The sequence below is a fragment of the Acanthaster planci genome, linkage group LG01 (genome assembly GCF_054643075.1).
Source record: "Acanthaster planci isolate LZ-2023a linkage group LG01, COTS_SCS, whole genome shotgun sequence".
NCBI classification, from domain to species: Eukaryota; Metazoa; Echinodermata; class Asteroidea; order Valvatida; family Acanthasteridae; genus Acanthaster; species Acanthaster planci.
Window position 1 is genome coordinate 21292810 of NC_141777.1, and position 24977 is coordinate 21317786.

Consider the following 24977-nt stretch of genomic DNA (forward strand, 5'->3'; position numbering starts at 1 on the left):
AGGATTGTGTAATAAAAGATTTTGCAGGACTGAAGGAATACAGACCAGCCACTGCTTCAGTACTTCATGAGAAAATCGATTCCCCTTAAAATTTCACGGGCAACGAATGCAACCTTAGGTTGCTGCAGAGCGTGGCAGATCTTTATAAACTCAAGATCGATTCTCTGGAACGTGCCTAGTGAAGTAGGGTTGATAATGCATGACATACATGTACATGTACTAATTTGGAGGAAATTAATGTTTCCCTCACAACCACATATCCTATTTGTGGTGCGAGTAGGAATGACAGGAACGAGTGGATGACAGCATGATACCTGCTTGTCTGAGTGCAACTCAATGTCGTTATCTCGTAACCTCTTGGCAACACTGAAGGTTGCGGGCCCCTTGTCGAGGTCACTGTACTTCTCGGAGGTGGCCTTCTGCTGGTCGATACCAGAGACTCCTTCCTTGATCTTGTCTACGAGCAGGTTGATAGCCTCCTCGCCTGCGGGGAGAAACAAGCTGGTTACTGTGACATTCCGTCCATGAAATGACTCCCGCCTGGCCAAGAATGCATCACAAAGTCTTTTCGCCATTTTAACCACACATATTCATCACTGTCTCACAGCACTACTTCACAGCCACGTAGTTTTCTTCCATTAGCAACATAAAGAATTGATAGCAGTAGCAACACAACAATAGCATAAGACACAATAACACCAGTAAAGGAAGCCAGTTACATAAACCAGCGTGTTTCGCAAGCAGTTCTAAATTTCTGCAAGCACTTAAACTTCCGGAAACGGTTTAAACACTACAAAAAGAATGCAAGGCTGTAGCTTGAGTGAAACAATTGAGCAGGTCTTGCATGCGGAAAGTTATTATTCCCTTTTGCAGTGAAACACCGACGGAACACAATTATCTGCCAGGTTTGACAATAAAGTTGTTTATTTCAACATTCAATTCAAACACAGCGTGCCTCAGGACTTACATGTACATGTACTGTGGAAGAGATTTGGGAAAGCTCAACTCATGTCAAACACTGTTAATAGGATGGCAACACACCGGCACTGGCTCCCTTTACTGTGTTTGGAGTCAAGATCACTCATACTGGCGACAGCATAAAAAACACACTGGCTGTATTGTAAGCAACACCACAATTTCAGCATCTGCAGCAGAGGCTGTGGTCAATAAGCCATTTGTGAGTTAAATTTGAATAAAATCTGGTACACTGAGTTCTTTAAATTGATCTGAACATAACAAAGTTAATTCTCCATACTAAACCACTGTTGCTGTAACTCATGATTTGGGGCAAGCTTTTGCAGAATTACGTAAGAGACGCCTTGCAACAATACACTGTACCCAATGGATTAGAAGGGCACAAAGGAACCATTCCATTCCAGAGATTGTGGTCGCAATGCAAAAGCTCGCCCCAAATCACGAGGTATAGCAACAGTGTCTTTAGTCTGGGGAATTCAAATTGTGACGTTTCTATGCAATCAAATAACACAGTATACCAGATTTTATTCAACTTTAACTCGCAAGTGGCTCATTCCTCCAGGTGACATTGTCACAATCAGTGTTGTATTCCAGTCCATCACAAGTCCCGTCACAAGTCCAGTCACGAGTCCCTTCACAAGGCAAGTCACAAGTCCCGTCACAAGTCCAGTCACGAGTCACTTCACAAGGCCAGTCACAAGTCCTTTCACAAGTACCGTCACGAGTCCAGTCACGAGTCACTTCACAAGGCCAGTCACAAGTCCTTTCACAAGTACCGTCACAAGTCCCTTCACAAGGCCAGTCTTAAGTAACAGGGTGAACAATGACAAAAGAATGCTTTTGTCACACTTCATTTGAATAGCTTGTGAATTGGCTTAAGACTGAATGACTTGTGACGGACTCCAATACAAAAACTGGTTACAACACTGTTTATTTCCCAAATTCAACTGCAGAAGACCACGGCAGAAATAACAACTACGGACATACGCATGTCCGGAGAAGACAACAGACCTACATGTAATACAAAAATGACATAACGCAATGTTTACCGCAGTGCACTTTGGGTGAAACGGGGTACGACAGTCACGACACATAACGCTCGCTATTGCTAGAACCATGCACATGGCAAATTGTCAAAAAGATCCGAAGATTGAGAGGGCCTACATTTTCCAAAATGGTTTGTGTTAACTGTTGTATGCCACTGTGTGAATCAAGCACACAACAAATACTGGAGATGCATATTTTCAAGCTACCACGAGACGGCAAGTTTGCTTCTTCTAAAGTCGCGCAAAGGCTCACATGACTTACGACTCTATCCCCACTTTTCACCGACAACGGACTACGGTAAACACTGTGTTACATCATTATGTTTTAGGTCTACTCACCGTAGGCCTTAGCGACATTGACTAGGGCAACGGCGGCACCTTGCCTGACCGAAGGGATGTTATCAGCTAGGTTGGCAAAGAAAAGTGGGTACAACTTCTCCATACTCGGCCTAATGAGGCATGAAAAAAGAACTGCTTCTTACTATCAATAAACAAATCAATAAACATATGATTTATGAATGAAAAAGGTGGCTCACTACAATTTATGAGAATTTTGACTGCTGGTGATGGCAAACCAGTGTTGTATTTAAGCCTATCGCAAGTCCTTTCACAAGTCCAGCCCAAATCCCTTTACAAGTCCAGTCACAAGTTCCTTCACAAGGTCAGTCATTAGAAGCAGGGTGAACAATAACAGAAGGCTTTTGTCACAGCTCATTTGAATAGTTTGTGTATTGGCTTAAGATTGCATGACTTGTGATGGACTTGTGACGGACTCGAGTACAACACCGTGGCTTACTCAACACAGGCTTCTATGGGAGCATGCTAACATCTACTTTCCAAAAGTACATGTGCTGTTGCCAGCCACAAGCAAAATATTTCCATATGTGGGCTTCAGTTTGGAAGACTGAGCAACTCCTTGCAACGTCCCTTGTGGCCAAACAAGGATGCCCTTAGATGAGCGAGCACACACACACCTGGGCCAACTGGCCCATGAATCTTTGCTAATTTGTGTTCCAGCATAAATAGTTAACCTTGATTTCCATCCAAAAATACAGAATAAGACACGTTTGTTTCCACAAGGGTGAGAACTGATACAAAAATGACAAAAAATAGGCTTGGAAGTGTTAATGGAAAGGTTGTTGAGGTGTGTGTATGTAGCAATCCATTCAGGATGGCTCGTGAGCAACAGCGGGCACATCTCCAGTAACACAACGTGTGCTTCAGACACAAGCATCAAGTGCAACCTTCCACACTCCAGCTACCCGTAAGGCTGGTTTTCTGTCCAACATCTGGTTGTGCTATCACGGCCATGATTGGTCCGGATACCACAGGCCAGGGCTTTAACAGATACATGTACGTTGGTTGAAAGACATCGGCTATTTTGAGGGTGTGGCTAACTTCCACCTTTTGGCAACTCAGCTGAATCTTTGAGTACGTAATCGAGCAAAGATCATGGCACCGCCAGCAACCCACAACACAATTACATCTCTACTGGTTCGCTTGGAATTTTACTGCTGAAATTGTACTTAACAACCACAAGTTATGATTTCTTTTCACGTTGTCCTTACCTTGATTCTGTTGGGAAACAACCGACAAAGTTGCCACAAGCCACACAAGCAGCATCCCTGACCGGCCAGCTGTCATCACTGAAACACTCTAATAAGGCAGCCAGAAGTCGTCCTACAAAGGGTCGCACTACCTCTTTGTTGAGCTGTTAGTGGGAAGACATAACAGTGCTTATCAGTGTGTGAAATCTTGGGACAAATTTCAGAGTTCAGCTGGGATGTCTTTAATGTTTAACTATTAACTGACATTAACAGCCCTGAATGCCCCTGTGACTCTTTGACTCCTGTGGACTATTTATGGCATTAGGGTTAACACTGTTTGGTGGGTTCTGATGTCACAACATCAGGTATAAAATGTATTCATTCTTGTAGTTGAAACTATCACGAGACCAAAGACAAGATGATGCATAAGACCATTCATATGACCAGTCTCAACAGAGTGAACGATGACGAGGGTTTACTTTTGTTGTAGTTCATTTAAATACATGTAGGTCGTGACTTGAATTCAGACTGGATGTCTTGTGTTAGTCCTGTGGGTTTCTTGTGATGGTTTTAACCCCTTGACGACGGGAATTTCTGCCCGAAAGCTGACTCCAAGAATTCCAGCCTCGCTTGGCCACGAAGGCCACCTGCCAAACCCAAATTCTCAGTTTGTGTCCCTGCGTTGTCTGCACGCTTTGAATTACACAGTAAAAGGCTGATTGTTCGGTGGCATGCGGCTCTACTCACGCTTCCACATTCCCGTTGCCTCTTTTCAAAGTCGGGACTATTGTGAAGCTGGTGATTATGATGCAAATTCGGTCTTTTCATTTCTGGGCTACACACAAAGGCCAATGACCATATATACAAGAGCCAGGGTCTACCTTCTTTCACCGTGTTCGCTCGAGCTTGGGCCGAGAATAATAGCTGAAAAGCGGGCTGAGGATCTCAATTTTTATGGCGGCGGTACCCGCGTCCCGGCGCGAAGGGGTTAAGAAGTCTCAATTACATTGTACAACACTGCAATTGTTACCACTGTGTAATGATGCATGAGACAGTCATGTAATTGTATAATGTACATGGGTTGATTCACAAGAGTACTGAGGTCTGTCCACGAGGGTTCGAGACCTCCGACTGCCACGGATAGGAAGGAGAGCAAGGGGCGTGAGAATGTCTTGAGGAGGGGTCCGCAAGAGGTTTCTACCTTGGATCCTAACTCTGCTATGCAGGCACAGGCAGCCTCCCTCACAGCGTGGTTGTCTGCATTCGTCTGCTGAATGTAATAATCCACCTGATGACGGAACAAATTCACAAAAAATCACGACCAGACCGTATATGTCGCAGTCCCAGTGGTGAACGTACTGTATGTACACAGGTGAGTTAGTTTCTGTTTCACGTCCCTAAGGTGTTGCCTGTTGGTCCCCTAAGCGCCACTATTGAAGTCAAGACCTCGACTGAGACCCTGCCCAAGTCGAGTGCAAGGTGAATAAGGAAAGTTTGTCAGTGCCTTATCTTTGTGCATACGGTACAAAAGAGTTCTGATTCTGTGACGTTCAAAAGGGTTAAAAAGCAACAATTTAGAAGACGAGGCAATCTGAATTGGTCTAGGATTTTCATCAAAGTCTTTAAAAAACCTTGGGTGCTTAAACCCTCAATGGTCTAGCATTTTCATCAAAGTCTTTAAAAAGCCTTGGATGCTTAAACCCTCAAAGTACTGAGCCCTCTGATTTCAATATCATTTTACACACAGCCTGGGAAATTAACATGTCATACATGTAAGGTTAATATAACTTGTTCATGTAATAACTCACTGTGAATTTTACAGAATGCTGAGTATATTTCAAAGATGAACTCACCATATCCGGCATGTTTGCCTCCACCAACTGTTTGCCCTGATCTCCTGTCACCTGCCTCCAGGTGTTCTGGGAGTACGTCCTCACACCTTCAGCTACATAATACCTGTGCAAATTTCAATAAGACAGGTTTTTTTTTATTTGAACATAAAGTGGCTTCAATGCTTCTCAAGCCCTCCTTCCTGGGCCTCGAATATGTTACAGAGATTGGGAACCAGACTGCTAAGTTTGTTTAGGAAAAGGCCATGTATTTTGCCTGCTTCCTCCTCATAACTAGGAAATGTAACCCAACTGCCAATATAATAGGCTGACCATAAATGTAAATGAGATGCATGAAACTGAAGCACCAGTCTAGCTTCAGGAAATGAAACAACGATCTGAAAAACGGCACTTCACAAGTTGCAGAGTTTCTGATGCCATTCTGTTACAATTTGTTTGTCAAATAATGTCACACACCAGTCTTGCACCTTGACATCATGCGTTCTATTGGCAAACCATATGGAGACTAGGCTCCGGGGGGGGGCACTTGTGCACGAAGCTGATGACTACTCACCTATTCAAACACATCCGCGGCAGGAGAAGAGGAAAAAACTTCTCTCTGCTCTCGCTGTTGGGGAGGTTGACGAGGAAATTCCTTGTGGCCACCGAACTGGAAAGTCTGACCTAAAAAAAAAAGAAACTCAGACATAAAGTCTCCTATAAATCCTGACAGAAAGTAAAATAGGGAATTAATGATGTTTAGCACGCTGGACAAATGTGGATAAATGTATTACCAGGGATTTCTTGAACACTGGTGTCCATTAATCGGTACTCATCTACCTGCACTCACATGAACCTGACCCTCAATGTACCCCGGTACACGTGCATGTGGTACTGTACATTTCTGATATGTGGTGATTATTATTACATCTTGTCATGCCAACATTTTATTGCTGTGTCTGCAGCAGCTCCTTGTCTTAACCACTTCCTGCCGGGGCAGTTACCAATGTTGATGATGCTGGGCCGGGATATTCATCATTTTTTCCTGTTTTTCAAAATTCTTTAAAAATTCCTGTCTTCATTTACTGGGCACTTACATACACGTGAAGGACTGTCTGGCTCAAGTCTAGCCTGACAGACAAAATCTATTGACGTCTAAGTATTTCAGCCAAGCCTGCAGCCTTGTAAAAAGAGCCCAGATTGTGCGGTGTTATATAACTTTCTTTTGTTCACGGACCTTGCTCAGTGTGCTGCTGACCTCTTTTCAATAGGGGCCAGATTAGCATGCAGCGGTGCTGTGTGGCTCATCGCTGCGGTGGTGGAGTGCGTTTCTCCCCGGTAGTAATCCGCTCGCTCTAAATGCCCCAAACCGTGGTATACTGTTTCAAAACAGGGCTGGATTGTCTCCACTTTTGAGAGTGAAAAAATGTCGGTAATTCCCAGCAGCCTGGTCATTTGTTCAGAGTACGCTCTTTTGTTACAAGGCCCTGTTCCCTTTGTCCGAGTTCAGAGACCCTGGCCACGCATATAAAGCATACGTGTCCAGATCCAGAATCCCCAGCAGGGAGTGGTTAAAGCTGTACAGCTCAAGACTGCCAACTTGCCACATAAGGCAGATTCAAACACAACAACCAGCTCTACCTGAAGAGGTACCCACTTGTTTTCAGGTAAAGAGAAGTGCCCTCACTGCTGAATTCCTACAATGACTTACTGGTACATGCTGAAGACTGCCGTTTGAGAAGCCTTGAGTGAGATCAATCAAGGACTACGACAATTCAACTAACTCTCAGTGAAGTCTCCTGCTGACTCAACAATGAATGATTGAGTCTAGTCAACAATCTGGGAACAACCTGCGACAGTATTAAGCTACATGTAAGTCACCAGTATTCAACAGCTGTGTACTGTACATGTACCAGGGTAATAGGGAGAAAGGACACACCACCAACACACCTTACCGATCTTCAACTAGAGTCTGACCTATGACATTGTTGGTTTGTTACCTTGTTGCAGAGGGTCACGGTTTGCCATAAACTAACCACACGTGAAGCTGTGGTACTTGATCAAGGTTGCCCCCGGGGGAGCCATCTTACTAACCTGACTCCAGTTGTCGGCTAGCCCCTCTGCAAGATGTTTGGCCACCTGATCTCCGTACTGCAAGACTGGGTTGTCATCAGTTAACTCGCAACAAAGATCCATTGCTTCCTCTCCGTTATCTGAATAATTGCACCAATATTAAAAAAAAATTCTTTATCTCTTTGAACAGAATGGCAGGGCGTGTGCAGTGGTGACAATAGATTTTATTCATGACCTTGTTACACTTAGCAAATGAGTTCACTAAGGACAAAAGATCAACATGCATCAACAGCCGATGTCCTCTGTAATCGACATACCTGGTGTTGCTCCACAGCTGACAAGAGAAGACATGACATAGTACCCCGTCTCCCTGACAAATCGGTTTGTGTGGGTCAACGTCTGAAAGATGAGGTCAAGGAGATCCTGGGTGATGAAAGGGATAAAGTGAGGACCGCAGCCATTGATGACGGACTCTAAGCACCTGCAACAGACAAAAGGCAAGAAGACGCCAATTTTAGTACCTTAACTCCTACCTATTCATGATTCAGAGCATTATTCTCACGACTCGACTCACCATCACTTGCCAATCACTAGTTTTCCGTTGATCTGACCCGCATGCATGGCATGCAAAGATCCACGAACAGGTCAAGTGCACGAGTAGTACCATAGACTGTCACCTGACTTACATGTACCCAGCTGACAGCCTGCAAAGCATGCATTTCACAAAGCAATTGTGGAACTATTGCACAGGGATAACACACACATATTGACCTCGTTCTAGCTACATGTAGAAAGTTAGTGGTACACATAAATAATAATAAATGTGTTGCTGCGCTTAATGATGGCAAATGTACGATGCACGGTAAAACAAATACACACATCACATGGCTTATTTCGCAGAGCGAGTTGATATCACATGCACATGTACATATCAGTGTATACAAGTAGCTCCCCTAAGCATTGGAAGATGACAAAGTACATGTATGCCAGCTCCTTTCAAACTAGTTGTGAAGCCAATGGGACTAGCTTAAACATAACTGGTACATGTACAAGTACTTGTAGGCTATCAATCTGAAAGATACTGTATAGTGCGTGGATCTTTGAAAGCGTACCATGTAAACAATAGATATTGCGGTAGTGACTCGCACCTGATGGCGAATGTAGACCAGTGAGACATCGGCTTTCAATCATGAATATGTATGAGGTACGGTCACAGACAAGACACTGAAAATCAATCGATACTTTTTACTAATCTTAGTTCCACAGATCAGTCTTGCTAGAAACCTTCCTGAATCCCCCCAAAATCTCCTCTGTGCAAGATCTCACATCCTTTGTTCCGACATGTCACACTGTTGCAATTTGGTTCGTTCTTCTTCTGATGGCAACTCTCTCCCCACACGCCTTACACACTGATGTTTGTTATCAGACTACAACTCACTTCATCCAGGTTTCCAGATTTTTCCAGCCCGCAGTGTCGTGGAAAATCTGCTCTGCTGTGGCACTCCCTCCCTGATGGGGAAAAAACAAACAAAATAACGAATGAGTCTTTAGTGAACCATGTGACAATTATTATTGTCTTCATTTGGCATTTTGGCTTTGATGAGGGAGGTATCTTTGTAACACCCTAGGGAACACATACATGTACGTGTACCTCCCAAGGTGAAGTTGAGGGGTTAAAAATGGCATATCCCACATCACAGCAGTCAACAACTGTTTTGTTGCACCTTGCCAATCAGACAAACGATACATGAGTATAATTATGTTTATAACTTTGAGTCCAAGAAAAAAAGAAAGGGATCCATACATGTACATTTAAAAACTGTAAGTCCACTGTCACACTTCCGTACCTGCTCGTGTTGAATGACCAGTTTCTCCATCAGGACGTTGGCGCTGTCCCTCTGGCCCGGGGGCCTCTCTGAGAGTGGGATGCGCTCCAGGTTGCTACGTACCCCGTCATGGATCAGCTCGCTGGCCGACTGGTACACATCGGTGCCATAACGCTTGCACAGGGCACCTAGCACCTCGCCTGAAAAACCAAGGGGTGAGATGGAGGGTAAAAAGAAATCCATAAAACATCTACATATATCTACAGTAACTTAGTGGTTTGAAAACGACAGCAAATGAAATGCAACAATACTATGGGGAAAATACATGTACTGTACGTACATGTATTATTGTACAATGCAACTGTATCTTTGTAAGCAATTTTATGTGTGTTTTATTATTTAAATACATTTTTTGTTTCTGAATACTTTTACATTTGAGCAACATAGTAATCAGCTCCAGGGGAGAACTTATATCGTGGTTAATCATTCTTTCCAAATGTCTCTGAAAGTTTCATTGTACAGGAACTAACGTAACCGTAACGTATGTGACATCAGACGATTGCAAATATCTGACTCTTAATTTTATTTTGTAAGCCTCTGTGAATTGGCTCAATTTGTTCAATTAGTTCAATTTTTGCACTTTTAATGTACATGTAGAAAAAAAAATAGTTAGGCAACGTGTGTGACCAGAAACATTACGTGTGTGACAATTGGCTCATTATTGTTTGAGGGTGCATTTTTTCAGAATTTCCAAAACACACAAAGTCACGATCAAATTACAGTGCCCAAAGAAACTAAATGTTAAAATCAACACTTATTTTAAATGCACAAGGAAGAAATCCATTTGTAGTGCACATACATGTACATGACCCTGCTGGTGCCTAAATGTACATGTACACAAGGTATTCCAACGTATTGGTACACGTACATGAGTAATGAGCTGAAAGTCTTTTCACAGCTTGTAATTGTAAGACACTTAATTTAAGATGAAATGTTACTAACATTGAGAGTTTCCACATTATTTACAAGTAGATGAACAAAGTGTTGGTGCTTTTGACAGAATTCTTATTGAGATGTACATGTAAATTTCAAAGTACATGTATGCACATTAATGTTTCTTATGATTTACAAATTCAGATCTGTAAACATTTTCTGTCACAATGTGCGCCTGGATTGGAATTTGCTGATTGGTTTTTAGATTCGTGCATTTATTTGGGAACTTACATGTATATGTGAGGTTTCATCATCAAATATTAGAATATCAATAAAAAATCAAATATTCCAAACACATGACATACATGTACATGTACCTAGGCATTTTTGAAGTCAAAAGTCCAGGTATACTGGATCTCACACCACAAAACAGGTGAAACGTAAAAAATTGAATCTCACAGTCTGTGACCTGTGTACACCTAAGTCCCACCCCCTTCTCCCTCCCTCCCTCAAGAAAACCCCTGCCCTCATGATGTATTGAGATTTTTTTTAAATGTTACGTGTAGGATATATGTACATGTATACACATGTATTTTGTCACACCCCAAAATTTAACTTTTTAGTGACAAAATTATTTAGCCTGGAATTCAGAAAACCAAGGTAAGACTTTGATGCATTTCATGCCACAAGATCAGAACAATTTAAACTGGGTCAAGCAACATGTAAATCGGGCTCTGTACCGGTACATGTAGATTTATGGTGCTCCTACATTAAGAATATTGTGTCAAATTAGTAATTACACATACTGTACACATACTGCTCCTGAAATAAAAGGGACCCTTGGGCCTAAATATCTCCACACTTCAACTGCCCACTGTTTCCTGTGACATCAGGTGGAGTGATTTTCCTCAAACTATCTCTGGTCTATGGAACAAAAGATCCCTGATCTTTGATGCCCATTTCCAGAATCCACTAGACTTTTTACATTGCATCAACTTACGGTAACTACCGTATTGTCATTGATTACCGATTCTACATGTACAGTGTACCTTTTCTGGATATTCACAGCCATCTTACTCAATAATTACCCAATCTCCTTCACCAAACCCACAAGGTACTCGTTCAGTACAAGGGGGGAGTTGTCAGCATCTGCACTACTTGAACATGTCAAATGGGGCGCTGGATAAGGTACCGTACGTTTCAAATTTGTATGCAGTGTCTATTGCATAACATTCTCCAGGCCCTCCCTTGTCTGCTCTGATTGGTTAAAAGTTTTGGCTTATACTTGGTCATGCATTATGAATGTGATCTGCAGGAATACTGCACTGGTCACACACATAACAGTCACACGTGTAACAAAAATGTAACATGTGTGACCATTATAGTTTTCAGTATTTATAGAGTTCAAAAAAGCAAATTCTTCTTTTACCTCAGTAATATCATAGGCCATATAAAATTTTTTTATTAATATCAAGTACTGGTGTGACGTCTTTATTTGGCAGCCAAGCCTTTTTATTAAGAGTTTTATGCATTTTTGTTACGTCACATGTGCTCAGCAACAAATCACAAACTGATCTAGAACCCCCCAAATAGTTTTTTGTTTCACCTTGTGATAAAATTTGTTGAAAATACTCCCAATGAATTTATTTGTATCCTCAATGAATAAAAATTAATACAGCATGTGCACATTCAATGGGAATTAAAAAAACACCTTTTTAGTGCTGAAATTCCCCAAAATGAATTATTAGTTGTGTTTCCTATTACACTGAAAAATCAATTAGGGCGGTTGGTTGGGTAAAAACTTTTTTATAGCCCAAAAAATTAGGGTCGGATGAGGGTCTGTATTTTTCCGGGGGGAGGGGCTGGTAAAGTTGTAACAGGTGCATGTACTAAGTCGGTGTCAGATTAATACTGTACGTGTGCCACGAATTAATCAAGCCAAAGATTATTCCATTGCTGTCCATCTCATGCCAAAAATTTACAAATAAAAACAATACAATGTACAGGATGATGCACAAGAAATTAGGCTTGGGGCAAGGCACCATAAGTTTTTATATTTCATTGATTTGTTGAATAAAACGATACAGGTTCTGCATAATTTTCTAGGTTGGGTCAGGTAACCGGAAACACAGCTATTTTTTGGTTTGGCCTTACAAAAATTGACATTTTATTACATGAATCAAATACCAACATTCAGCCAGAGATTGTTGGAAAATTTGGCTTATTCAGGCTTATTTTCCAGAGAATGGCCCTCAAGGCATGAATTCTTTCACAAGTGGCAATGTGAATCTTACGCTTCTTATTTGTATAAAGTGCAAATAAATTACAGATGCAGCAGGACCGGATTGATCATACATGTACCGTACATGTACATTGTACCTTCTAATAATCCACAACATACCGGTATAAGCTGAAAAGTTGGAAGAGGTCACCAGAAAAAGTATCCATTGGTCAGTTTATGACTTACTGGTATCATAAAAGAGTCCTCCTCTCCCATTATGTAATTTAACCTTCTTCTGTATTTATGGGGTTTTTATCTCCTTCTTTATTGTCTTTTATTTGTCTTCAAATATTACAATTTTGGTAACTGTTTGCCGTCAACTATTGCCATATCTTGTCTGTCCCTTGTTTTTCATCTTGTAGTTACTCGTGTTGTAGTTCTTGTCACATGTACAAGTACGTTGTTGTTCTCATTATGTCTTACATGTACATGTACATGTACGTCTTAAGGGCTGCTTTTTATAAGCCTCAGTTTATTCAACAGCCTCATGCTCTTTTTTGTTCTGTTTGTACAAGGACTACACTGTACTTTTCTTTATCTCATGTTCTAATGTTCTTTTTTTCATCTGAAAAAAGTTGCATGTACATTGTACATGTACGGTACATGTACATGCATGTGCACTCACATTGCTAATTTCTATGTACCAAGTTTCCTTAATTAACGACATATTTTGATTTTCTGAAGAGTATGGAATAAATGTCCTCTTGAAATTGAAATCCTACATTTGTATAAGTGCAATGATGTCCTCTTTTTATGACACCAAGAAATCCAATTTACCATCACAGATGACTGAGCACGAAGCAGTTCAATCAACCATGTCAGAACTGGTCGTGCACCAGATTCACCGTAGCCTAACTCAGACAATTCCTAGTCCATTTCTCCTGGCAGACACGCACAGGTCTCTTTGTTGCAACTAACGGACAGCCCTGATGTTCTTTGTCGGCCTGAGTGAGCCTTGTTGAGATTCAAGTCTGTCCCCTCCCTTTGGTACTTTTGGATGTTTTTCCAAATAGTCGACGTGGCGGGAATGTTACAGTCAGGAAAACGCTGACCAAATGCATCTGCTACTTGCTGGAAGCTTTCAGTCCTCAACCACTTTGTTACCACAAACACATGCTGCTCAGTTGTAAGCTGCATTTTGCAGGACTGAGAAAATGAACAACCTTTCCAACTTTTAAGGAGTGTGCAATGAAACAACATGCTGAGGACTGCATAATTTGGAGTCCCAACAAAAGCCCTGCACTGGGCAGACAAGGTTCTTTACCAAAACATCTACAAGTGGCGGTTCATGTATCTGGTGCACGACCAGTTCTGACTGTACAATATAAAAGCCAAAGGTATTATACTTTGGCTACCAGTCATACCAGTACATGTAGCCACTTACACCTGTCATTCAACTGCGAATCTAATCTCCAGTAAAACTAATGGGCTGAAAAATCATGCATTTGTGGATATTACCAGTAAATATTGTTTAAATGACAAACGTATACATACATGTGTCCATTCACATGCATACCTGCACAGCATGTATACATGTACATTACTATGGGGGATACATCAATACATGTACCGGTACATGTAGACATACATGTGCCGTTACACGTGCATTGTACGCACAACATACTGTACACGATTAGACAAACAATGTACATGTACAGTACATGTGCAGTACATACATGTATACTCGTACTTTAACATGTACTAGTAGCACATTCAGTACTTGGTACATGTTATGTACATGTACATGTACCTGCACATTATGTATGGGTACATGTGATTAGTACCGGTACCTGCACATGTACATGGTAAAAGTAGTCAATGCCACACAAAGAAATTTGAATGTAGTCTTTGCAAATGCACTATTGAGTTCCATTGAACTTTACATTCTCTGTTCATAAAAGTACACTTGATTTTATATTGCCCTTTGCCCCATGTGCAAAACTGTGGTGGCGCATACATGTACCGGTATGCTGTGCTGCATCAAATTCCTCCCTTTGGTGTGGTTAGTACCGTAGTTGTTTCATTACATGACAGTAGTGAGACCAGTGAGAAAACTTTTCTCACAAATATGTGCATGTGTACATGTATGTCAGCACATTTCAGGTTTACAATTGGAACGGCAAATGAAAAGTACCAGACTGCAAATATATGTAAACAGCCTCATTTGTCCAAAATGCATGGGAAATCTTTTTTTTACATGGTCTTCATCAAAAGGATTAAACAAAGAGGATACCAAATGGCATGTACATGTATGTTGCATTACCTACATTGTACATGTACATGTAAATACTAATACTTTTATTCACACTTATCAAAGTAAGTGTTGAAAAAAAAATTCAACTTAAAAGTGTTGTACGAAGTACATAATGAGGGTAGATATAAAGTGGTCATTTGTCTGCTTTAAAAATCAAAAGCAAATTTACACAACGCCAATTTTCAAATCAGGTCAAATGTCATTCCATTACCATGGAATTACATTTACATGGACCCAAAATTTGTGAAGACATTTCATACTCAGTCGCTGGACCTTTATGGTAAATTGTGCATCCTCTTATTTGCAGCGACAGTACAAGCCAGGCTTTGTTATTATGCTTTTCTCAATGACAACCTTTCTCACAGACAGGGGAGTACTGCACTGGTAATTTGTTTGTTCTCTGCATGGTAATATAAATTCCATCCAGCAAGGTCTATGTATAAACGGTACACGTACAGTACAATAAAGACTGCGATACTGTGTGCGCGCCTGCTTTTTCAAATGTCAATTTTATCATACATCAATAGCAGGGGGGCTGGGAGCTAAAAATAGCTCTGTTCACAAGCTGACAAACACCGAGGCCATTAGAGGCTTTGTGAAAACCCTGCGCCTGCTTCTATTTTAAGAGTATTAAATATTGAAGACCGATCCGATAGGTCCCTGGGAAGTTTCTATTTTTAGATGCTAACCTGAAGTGGTATTCACTTCCCTGAATATATCCGCATGTAAAAAAAGAAAACACCATCTGTTCTGTCGACGATTTCAGTAGGGCCCACTAGACTGTACATCAAGCACAAAGTACAGTTTCCGTGACAAAAGTGTAAGGTAAAATCAACCAACGACTAGCAAAATGTGGGGATGTGCGTGGCCCTCTGACAAGTTACAGTAGCAGAAAATTTGATTGCATGTACACGTAAACAGAGAAAGTATTCAGATAGCCCATTAATTGAATTGCATTGATTTGAAGACCAAGTTAACGGCCTTATACTGCAAAGTAGGATCTCCGCAAATGAAAAGAGCAATCATTTAAAACTACATGTAGTTGTCAATTTCTTACAAGTCACAATCAGCCACACACTCAACTGCTATTTTATTTGCACATAGCTTTATTACATGTACTACTACAAGTCAATACAGGTACATGTACAGTATACACATAGATTTTCTAGGACTGTGTTGGTACATTCCAAGCTTTTATAATTGATAATATTGAAAATTCTTGGAAACAGGTGAGTATCTGATGTACATGTACATACCGTAGGCCAGAGTACAATTTAAGATTCTTTCAGGCTTTGACAATTAATTAAACTCTGTGCATCTGGATCAATGCTCCAAAGTGGAACACCCAGACCAGAATGTGAAAACTCTTTTTCTACCCTGTAGTAGGCCTATACATGTACACAGATGAATTCAGATTCCAAAAACAATACATGAAGTTTGTGCAAATAAAAGAGTAGAGTTTGCCACTGTATTAATTTGCATACATGTACATGTACATGTACAGCACATGTACCGCTACATGTAGCAGTGGCATGGGGCAATTATTTTTTTTTTTACCAAAAGTCAGATTTAAAAACATTTAATCTAACTTCTATATTTTAATAAAAAATGGAGACAAGTCAGCTTAAAATGCATGTACCGGTATCTACTCCAAAGCATGCAAAATTACATGTAGCTGTGTGTTCATTAATTTTCTATTTTTCATTCTGCTTTTTACAAAATTAAACAAGTACTGTAATTTGACTGAAAATCACATACATATACCCCCTTAAATACATGTACCTGTACCTGTATTGTCTAAGCCCAGGTGAAATGCATGCAGTATAGCACCTACCGTACATGTATCAATACAGTACATGTACATGTACATGTACCCGCAGAAAAGGTACATGTAATTCTTTCAGAGATACAGGTACAGGGTAAAATACCAGGTTTTAAACCAGACACTAAGTTTTGACAAAACTAGAGTTCACAAGAAATTGCTAACAAAGAACTTACAGTATACCTAATAAATAATAAGTGAAAATATGCCATCAACCCCCAGTAAAAATGCTGGTACATGTATTTTACCTTGCTCACATAATATGCCCAAAAGCAGTCTTGTTACAATAGCGTTTTTGTGATCCAGCTCCTTTATGGTTAATTGAGTAGTAATTCAGGTTTAATTAAAACTCACCATATTAAGGACAGTTTGTTATTCATTTTGGTTTCACTGCATTTCTAATCTCAATAAAACACATACATGCTTATGTGTACTTACATGTACAAGTACAGTCAAAGTTGATGTTCTCTGATACTTTACCATATCAAAACTTAGAAGTGATGAAAATCACACACTGACTTTATAAAGCTGACTTAAACTGAAACAGGTGGCTTGATCTGAGCGAAAAATCCAACCCAGATAGTGTGTAACACCTGCGCATTCATGCAAGTTTCTTTTCGATACTAGGAAATGGAAGGCTCTTATTGGTGAGAACAGCTATTCAAAATGTGCAAAACCTGGAAAAATTTCAAATCAATTAAAAAATAAATTGTAAAACATTCAACACATTTGCCTTTTTCAATTTTTAACACGTTGATTTAATTTAAATCAGTGATTTATTTTTAACTCTCTGATTTAAATTGCGATTTAAATCGGAGATTCAAATCAAGTTGACTTAAATAGACCAACCCTGAGCAGTGTGAAACACTTATTAAGGCTAGGAAGGGAAACACATGGCATGCATCAATGTATTGAAGCACAATTGTGAAGATCACGCACTAAAACTGACAACACGTGTACCAGTACATGTATACAAAATTCTGGGCAACTCTACAGTAACTTCTCTGCTGAATTTGCAAAGTGTATAATGTCTCAGACTATTAGATGCACGTTGTATCTGTATGTACCGCTACCGCATGAGAGTTTGGGCTTATTGAAGATGGTGGGAATTTGTACTGTGGCTTAACACTGTGCAAAGTGGGACCTGTGTAGTTGCTGGTATGATGTGATACTCTATATTGCCAGCACTTGGCATGAAAGGAAAATCACAAAACTTCTCGTCTTCCTGTAACACATGTTGAGAATAATCAAAACTACATGTATACATGACCACACACTACCGGTACAGTTTACATGTACACAGAAAAAGTAACGGTAAGTTGCTGCCAAACTGTCGATGGCGAAGAATTTGGCATTAATTGCAGTCTACAAGTACAGGTAGCGCACACAGGTGAAACTGAATTTTTAAGGAGAAAACAGCTACAAGTACCAACAGATGATTAATGCTGAGTCTGATCTACTGAGGCCGAGGATTGCAGAGAGATTAAAAGAGGCATTAGATGAGTTAAGTGCCTCTTAAGCACATTTCACCAGCTGAAAATGCTTACGCAACTGATGTCAATTTAAGCATCAGGGCCAGCCTACGCAAGTACATGTACATGGCTGCACAGGTACGGTTCAGGTGCAATACAGTGCACAGCGTATGTACCGGTACAAGCACACTGTGAAACATTACTTTTCATACTCTAGTACTATGCTGTAATTTGACGACCAAGATGTGGATTGATTGCAATGAGTTACGACCAATTGCTCTACCGCCAGACTGTCAGTGAACCCTTGCAGATATGTACTGGTATCAAACATTTCATTCCAAATGGCAGAGGGCAGTGACATTACATCAAATTACGGTACATGGAAAAACACGCACTTGTAACATAAAGGGTGGAAAGAAAACAAGAAGTTGGTTAACCACAGCTTCTTAATACCAGTATATACAGGTACAATGTACATATGTACATGTATGTAAATGGACAGATACAGGGTTTGAAATTACAGTCAGACATGAGACTTTTTCATTTTTCAACAAATTTTGGTATTTCTGTTGGACCATAAGGATGTGGTTGTACACAATTTCCACAGAAAATGGAAAATCCCAAGAGCAAAATCTGTTTCTACTTTAAAGGTTTTTCTACCACATGTACAGCAGGCTAAATGACATCCCTACATGTACACTGTATCAAGCTAACATCTGGTCAACATGGAAGAACAAAATTGATCATGACGGTACATGTACCCGGTATATTTTGTCCCACTGAACCATTCTTGGGCCACATTTCATGCATTGTACATACCGGTACACGTACATGCACTGAACTGAATGCGTGCCTACAGTCTCACCCGGGTACCGGTAATTTGCCAATAAGCCTATGCATGAAGAACCGGTAACGATCAGGGCACACTCACTGACCCATGTGACCAAATTACATGTATGTACATGTACATCCGCAACTGTTGCAGGTGTGCCTTGCACAGTTTGCATGCTCAGGTACTAGTATACAATGTACATGTATGTAACGGTAGTAGGCAAAGCTTTGCTAGGTGCCGGTACAGCAAAAAGTTGAAGAAAGATGCAGATCAAACCAACATCCAGTGTTGCATCGGTGTGACAGAGACAGTGGTGCATCCAGTGGGGGAGGGGAAAGTTATCCCCCATGTTGCAATTTTTTTTTTTTTTTTAAATTTATCTTTAATGAAATGCGGGAGGGGGAGGCGGTGCTTCAAGATTCCATTTGGGGTGGAAAACTTGGAGAGTTGTTTTTTGGACAAACATCAATTTCTCTCCCCCGGGACCAATACCTGGATGCACTACAGGATCTAAAGACTTGTAACCATGCATGTACACCTGTACATGAAAATGTGCTGGTAAGTTACTGCTACATGGCACAGGTGGTGACCATTATGCTGTTTGAGGAAGAATTTATGGTGCCTGGTTTTTTGGCAAGAAACAAAAAAGCCCCAGTCTAGTTTCGAATGTGCAACATACAGTGTACATGTACATGTACATGTACCGGTACTGTTATTAACCAACTGCTTGTCTACTGTAATCATGGCAACGGTGGCAGGACTGTGGTCTCGTGATACACTGACATTTTCTGTTCAGACTCTATGAATTTAGAACTCCCCCTTTGCCATTTGGAGACAATGGCCACTGACAGTGATATGTACATGTACCGGTTTGGCGGTCTCAGCTGTCTCCTGGTCTCAGTGGTCCCCCCTGACGTAGCCGGACATTTCAGCACGATACAAGCACGGTCTCGTTGGTCTTCCGTGCTGAGATGTCCGCATGACTAACTCGCACGGTACTATAAGCGGTGCTATTATCTTTGGTGTAGGCCTATTTATAGTACACGTCACGTACAACGTGAAGCATTGCACCGCTCAGCACGGCACTTAAACGGATGACTTTCCCATTGTTGTGCATAGAGATGGCATGACGTATTTTTACCATATTTGGTAAGGGGGACCGCTGAGACAGGGAGACAGCTGAGACCGCCATACATGTACATGTATATACGGTAGATTCCTGATACGGCATTTGATCCTTTGGCTGAGCCATGCCAAATCCAATGGCTACAGGATTCCTGATACTGCGGGTTCATTTGCTCCTTTTGCTGAATCACGTCAAATCCAACAAGATTCTTTGTGATTTAAATTAAACCCGTACCTAATATGCATAAAAGAGTTCAATTGGCATAACTCCACCTGTGTGTTCTCTAATGAAGCACACTCAAACAAATCACAGCAAATCACAAATTACCTTTAAAGGAACATTTTAAAGAGTTCTTCAAAGTTGATAAATTCTAGAAAACAATTCTCAATGTAGTGGTACCTACACTCACGTACATGTGTACATGTACACATGTACATGTTCCGAACTACCCCAGTACTAGTACGGTGCATGTACCCCAGTACGTAACAAAATTATTCACCTGTTTTTAACACATTTTTAAAAGAGCTCAATATGCAAAAAGGCAACTGAAAAATCAGGCCTAAAGAAAGTTTCACTGGAACTTAGTAGAGGGTCTGGAAAGATTTATGAATACATGGGTACATTGAAAGCTTGATGAAATGTCACAATCTGTCCAATTTGTGGTAAAACTTTTGCTTTAGCAAGGTATCAGAGGTGAAAAATCAAAGTGCACCTTATTAGGGCACATTTACATGTAACAAGTTTAAAACAGTATGTCACTTGAAGAAACTTAATACTGTTTGTTCATGGAGGATGGGTTTCTCTACTATCATGGTAGTTATCACACTTCCTGATCAAAATAAAGATTGCTCACTCACCTTCCTGAATTATTCTACCCTTGATGTTGTGTAAGTCTTACTTTTTAACTTGATTCATAAGATTCTGTTTGTGGTTCAGTTTATTTTCCTATACGATAGCTCAGAAAATTTGTGTGTGTACCGTATGCAACTGGAGGTGGAGTCTCCATTATCACGGTATCAAGAAATAGTTTCTACGATAGCCCTTAAAGCACTTTGTTTATGAATAAGGATGAAGTGAATGAGTTAGTTTTCAAGCAAACTGAATAACCTCATTTTGTGACAAGGTTCCATTTTGCCGTTAATTGACTCCTTTTTTCTAGTCTCCTTAAAAATACCAAATGCCAAGAGAACGAGATGGGAATTGCACTGCATCACCTTACACCGTAATTAATCCCGCAAGGACTGACTTTATTTGTTTCACCAGAGCTTTTTCACCCCAATCTTAAAAGCGGCAACATCTTTCACAATCATCTTATATTAAATTGTGTCTGCAGAAGGAATAATAAACATGAGGGTATCACAAATTTCATTTTCTTGGTGAACAAGTTCTTTTATAGGGGTAATTCCAGAAATTAGGGGCCCGTTTTTTTAGTGTTCCTGTCACATCTGACATATGATTTTGTAAGTTCAGAATACATTTTGCAGTTTCCAAGTGTGATGGATTAATGCTCTGCAAAAAGGTATATTAAGTCGCGTAATGCAAAAACACGTAATGGCCCATTCCATCTGCCGAGGGTGAAAATATTTTTCGGCCAATTGCTTGACCAGAAAGCCTCTGTTGCTAAGGAAAACCAAGAGAGTGTCTAATTTAAGTTTAATGTTTCTGTTTGTTATATATGTTTAAAGGGCATTGTATCTCAAAAAGCACATGTGATAAAATGAAATTATATGAATATGCAAATGGCAAATAACTCCAAAACACAAAATGCCACTGGGATATCATATGGGACACAGGACATGTATATCAAATGAAAGCTTAGGATGTGAGCAATTTGATAGTATAAACATGTATGTATATAACCCAAATTCCAAAAAATGTGACATAATACACCTTTTTGCAGAGCCGGTCACAAAATACAAGAAGTGATAGTTTGAAATCTATGCCGGTGATATTTTCATGTCAAATAACAAAGGTCAGATGTACGGTCACAGGGACACAAAAATGTCACACTTTTGGAGCCCTAATTTCTGGAATTACCCACAAATGTCTGAAACAATGTCTACTTTCTGAGGTTGAATTCCCCCAAAGTATTAGACCTGAACTGTTTTATTCTTGCAAAATTCTTCAATTTTTCAAGTTGTAAAGAAAAGCAAAATCATTGAGACATTAATCCAGATGCAATCATTTGATGTTCACTGCCCCAGAAGGTAAAAGTACAAATTGATACTATTCTATCATAATGGAGATTGGGGTTGCACGAAAACAGTTTTTCAGCGCAGAAGCCCTTGTTTTGACTCAAAAAATGAGGAGTTAAAATGTGCCTAAAGTTTAGACTCCTTTGACCATTTTGGAATTAAAAATGAGAACCTACATGTACATGTAGCAATGGATATCCAAGTGCAGGGCAGCATTAGACATAACTCTTAACATGGTTAAAGAGATAGATGGTATGTAATGACAGACACAGTGAACGAAAATGCACACATTTCAGAAAAGTTACATCTTTAATTAAACATTATAAAAACTTACAGAACCTTGCAAATCTTTTCACTCCGTTTTCATAAAACTTATCCTCAGGCCATAAGTTATTGACTACCTGGGTGAATATTGCCAATTGGGAACTTATAGGAATTCAAAATTTCCGATATTGCATTAATATGAGTTACCACGATAATATAGGAACCGAGTATATGTTTGGCTTTGAGGCCTGCATAAGAGATACACGTTTGTTGTATTGTGCAAGTTCTGCAACTAATAATTCCAGTCGCGCCATTAGTGCTACACTATAGTATAGGCTAGGGCCTGAAGCCTATCATGTAAAAATAAATGTTGAATTTACCAGCAGCAAGGCGAACTCTTGCCTCTTCATTGTTAAGCGAATGGAGAGCGTACAAGCGGAGCTGCGTTGCAAATGCCTCGCTCCCCCACTCGTGCAACACCACCACCTTCGAGCCCAGCAGAACACCTTGCCTCGTCTCCCATAACGTCTCCGAGTCTTGGCCGTGCAGCAGGCTAGTCAGAGCCGTCTCCAGCCGCTCCAGCCCCGCGGGGTCGCTCTCGTCCAAGAGCCGCTGAAGCTGGGCTAACCCTCGGTCCCGGTCGAGTTTCTTCTCCCCACAGACCAGCTGAAGCGTGGCTTCCGTGGACATGTTGGATGATTCAACTGAGTGTCCTTCCTGCATGGACGTATCTTTACACAGTAACAGAATGAAAGAGTTTTCACAGAAATTAGTGTGATGGTGTCACACTCACTGCTACGTATCCCATGTGCGTGACGTGAAGTGCTCAAACAAGACACGACCACGCACACTTACGTTACAAGCAATGACGACGCATGGGGCCTGACTACAGCTTTGAGGGCGCTCTTGCGAAACTTGCCTGTACTCAGTACTATGCCCTATCTACGTAAAAATGCACTACAAACATGCGCCCGGCCGCCCATAGAAACAGTGCAAAATCGGACCGAAAGAGCGCCGCCTGTTGACTCTGGTGAGGAGGCTGGCCTCTGTTTTTTCACTGGAAATTCAAGATTATTGCCGGGAGATCACTTTTCGTTTCAATTTGATGGGGGTTAGCCACGAAAATATTTTTGTATTCGCCTTTCCCCAAAGATACCCCCAAATAGTATTAAAACTGTGCGATCAACTCTGAATGTAGCCACCAACCTCTATCCAAAATAGGCCCGCAATTTTGGGCTTTTTGTGAAAGAAACACCCCGAACTGGAAACTATCAGTCCCAAATTCGGTATTTATTGAAATATTTCTATGATCCCTCCTGATTATGGCCTATCTTATTGTAAAAATCCAGTGGGATTACAAAATATTAATGAGCTCGCGCGCAGAAATACAACCATTTGGTGGAATGCGTTTAACCCTGATTTCGCGAAAAGTATGGGCACACTTTTGATCTCCACTATAAAAATAGATGTACAAGTAATGCGCGGCCGAACAATGGCGGCGCGCTGCGCTTCAGGGGGGTAAATGATAACGCGCACTGCGTGTACAGTGTGCAAGCACCCTATCGGTCATTACGGTATGTTTTATCTTACAAATAAAGCGCTCTTGGGGAATGAAATAGACTATTTTCCCAACTTTTTATATATATCTGTTTCCTCTGTCATTTTTAATCAAGATAAATATTGAATAACTCTATCCGTAAACCGAAAATACATACTCACGAGAGAAATGAATCAAATTTATTTACATGCTGGATAGGTTTAATTCATATTCTTTCGGATATAATCAAGAAGACCAGTTTACTTGGACAAATGACCCGCATAGAATTATTCGATTTGAAGCTAATTATTTAATTTAATATTTAATAATTTAATTAATTAATTATTTAATAATTTAATTATTCAATTGTTGAAGCAATATTTCTTTTAAAATTCTTAGAAGAAATGAATAATTAATTCTGTTTCATTTAATGGTCGGTACATGGATCCCCCAGCGCCAGACGGCACTAAAAATTTATTTTAAATACAAATTTATGAATATCCCGTAAATTTCATTTTATCCGGGCATGGCATGGCATGCAGGAACGTAACGTTCGTAATCAATAATCAGGTTGGCCGGTTGGCGAAGTACAAGCCGAAATGGAAAAGCCTCACTAAATGCACAGCAATTTTCTGGTACTTTTTAAGCCGCTTTTAAAAAGAGTGAGAAATCGATTTCTTTTTTTACCATCTAAACTCGTCAATCTATTTCTTTTAAGGAATTGACCATGAATTGCAACCGTTAGATCCCAATTGCCGTTTTGATATGTTCTGCATTGGAACCTAAAAAAAACCTTCTATTCTTCTGCTCTACTTGTAGTCCAAAACGTCAGTGTTTGGATACGCCCATGACCACTGTAAGAAAGAAGCTCAGTGAAGACTTGCTTCACATAAGCCGTGGGATTTTTCTCTTGAAGAAAGTATATACAAACACCATGTGGATTTACATGTATTCTGATTGTATTA

The 24977-nt window shown here is 40.4% G+C and overlaps 1 protein-coding gene across 1 annotated transcript in view; it reads right to left on the reverse strand.

Annotated features, from left to right (window-relative positions):
* The window catches only part of LOC110984992 (uncharacterized), a 36762-nt gene extending 13436 nt beyond the window's left edge, over positions 1 to 23326 (reverse strand). Inside the window, exons 1-11 of the mRNA XM_022245665.2 lie at positions 22856 to 23326; positions 9318 to 9496; positions 8909 to 8979; positions 7788 to 7951; positions 7492 to 7610; positions 5972 to 6081; positions 5422 to 5524; positions 4770 to 4856; positions 3590 to 3732; positions 2361 to 2470; positions 315 to 484 (exon numbers count right to left, since the gene is read on the reverse strand). Of these exons, the coding sequence (XP_022101357.2) occupies positions 315 to 484; positions 2361 to 2470; positions 3590 to 3732; positions 4770 to 4856; positions 5422 to 5524; positions 5972 to 6081; positions 7492 to 7610; positions 7788 to 7951; positions 8909 to 8979; positions 9318 to 9496; positions 22856 to 23198 (1599 nt within the window). The 5' untranslated portion in view covers positions 23199 to 23326. The remainder of the gene's footprint in view (positions 1 to 314; positions 485 to 2360; positions 2471 to 3589; positions 3733 to 4769; positions 4857 to 5421; positions 5525 to 5971; positions 6082 to 7491; positions 7611 to 7787; positions 7952 to 8908; positions 8980 to 9317; positions 9497 to 22855) is intronic.
* Between the last annotated feature and the right edge of the window lie 1651 nt (positions 23327 to 24977).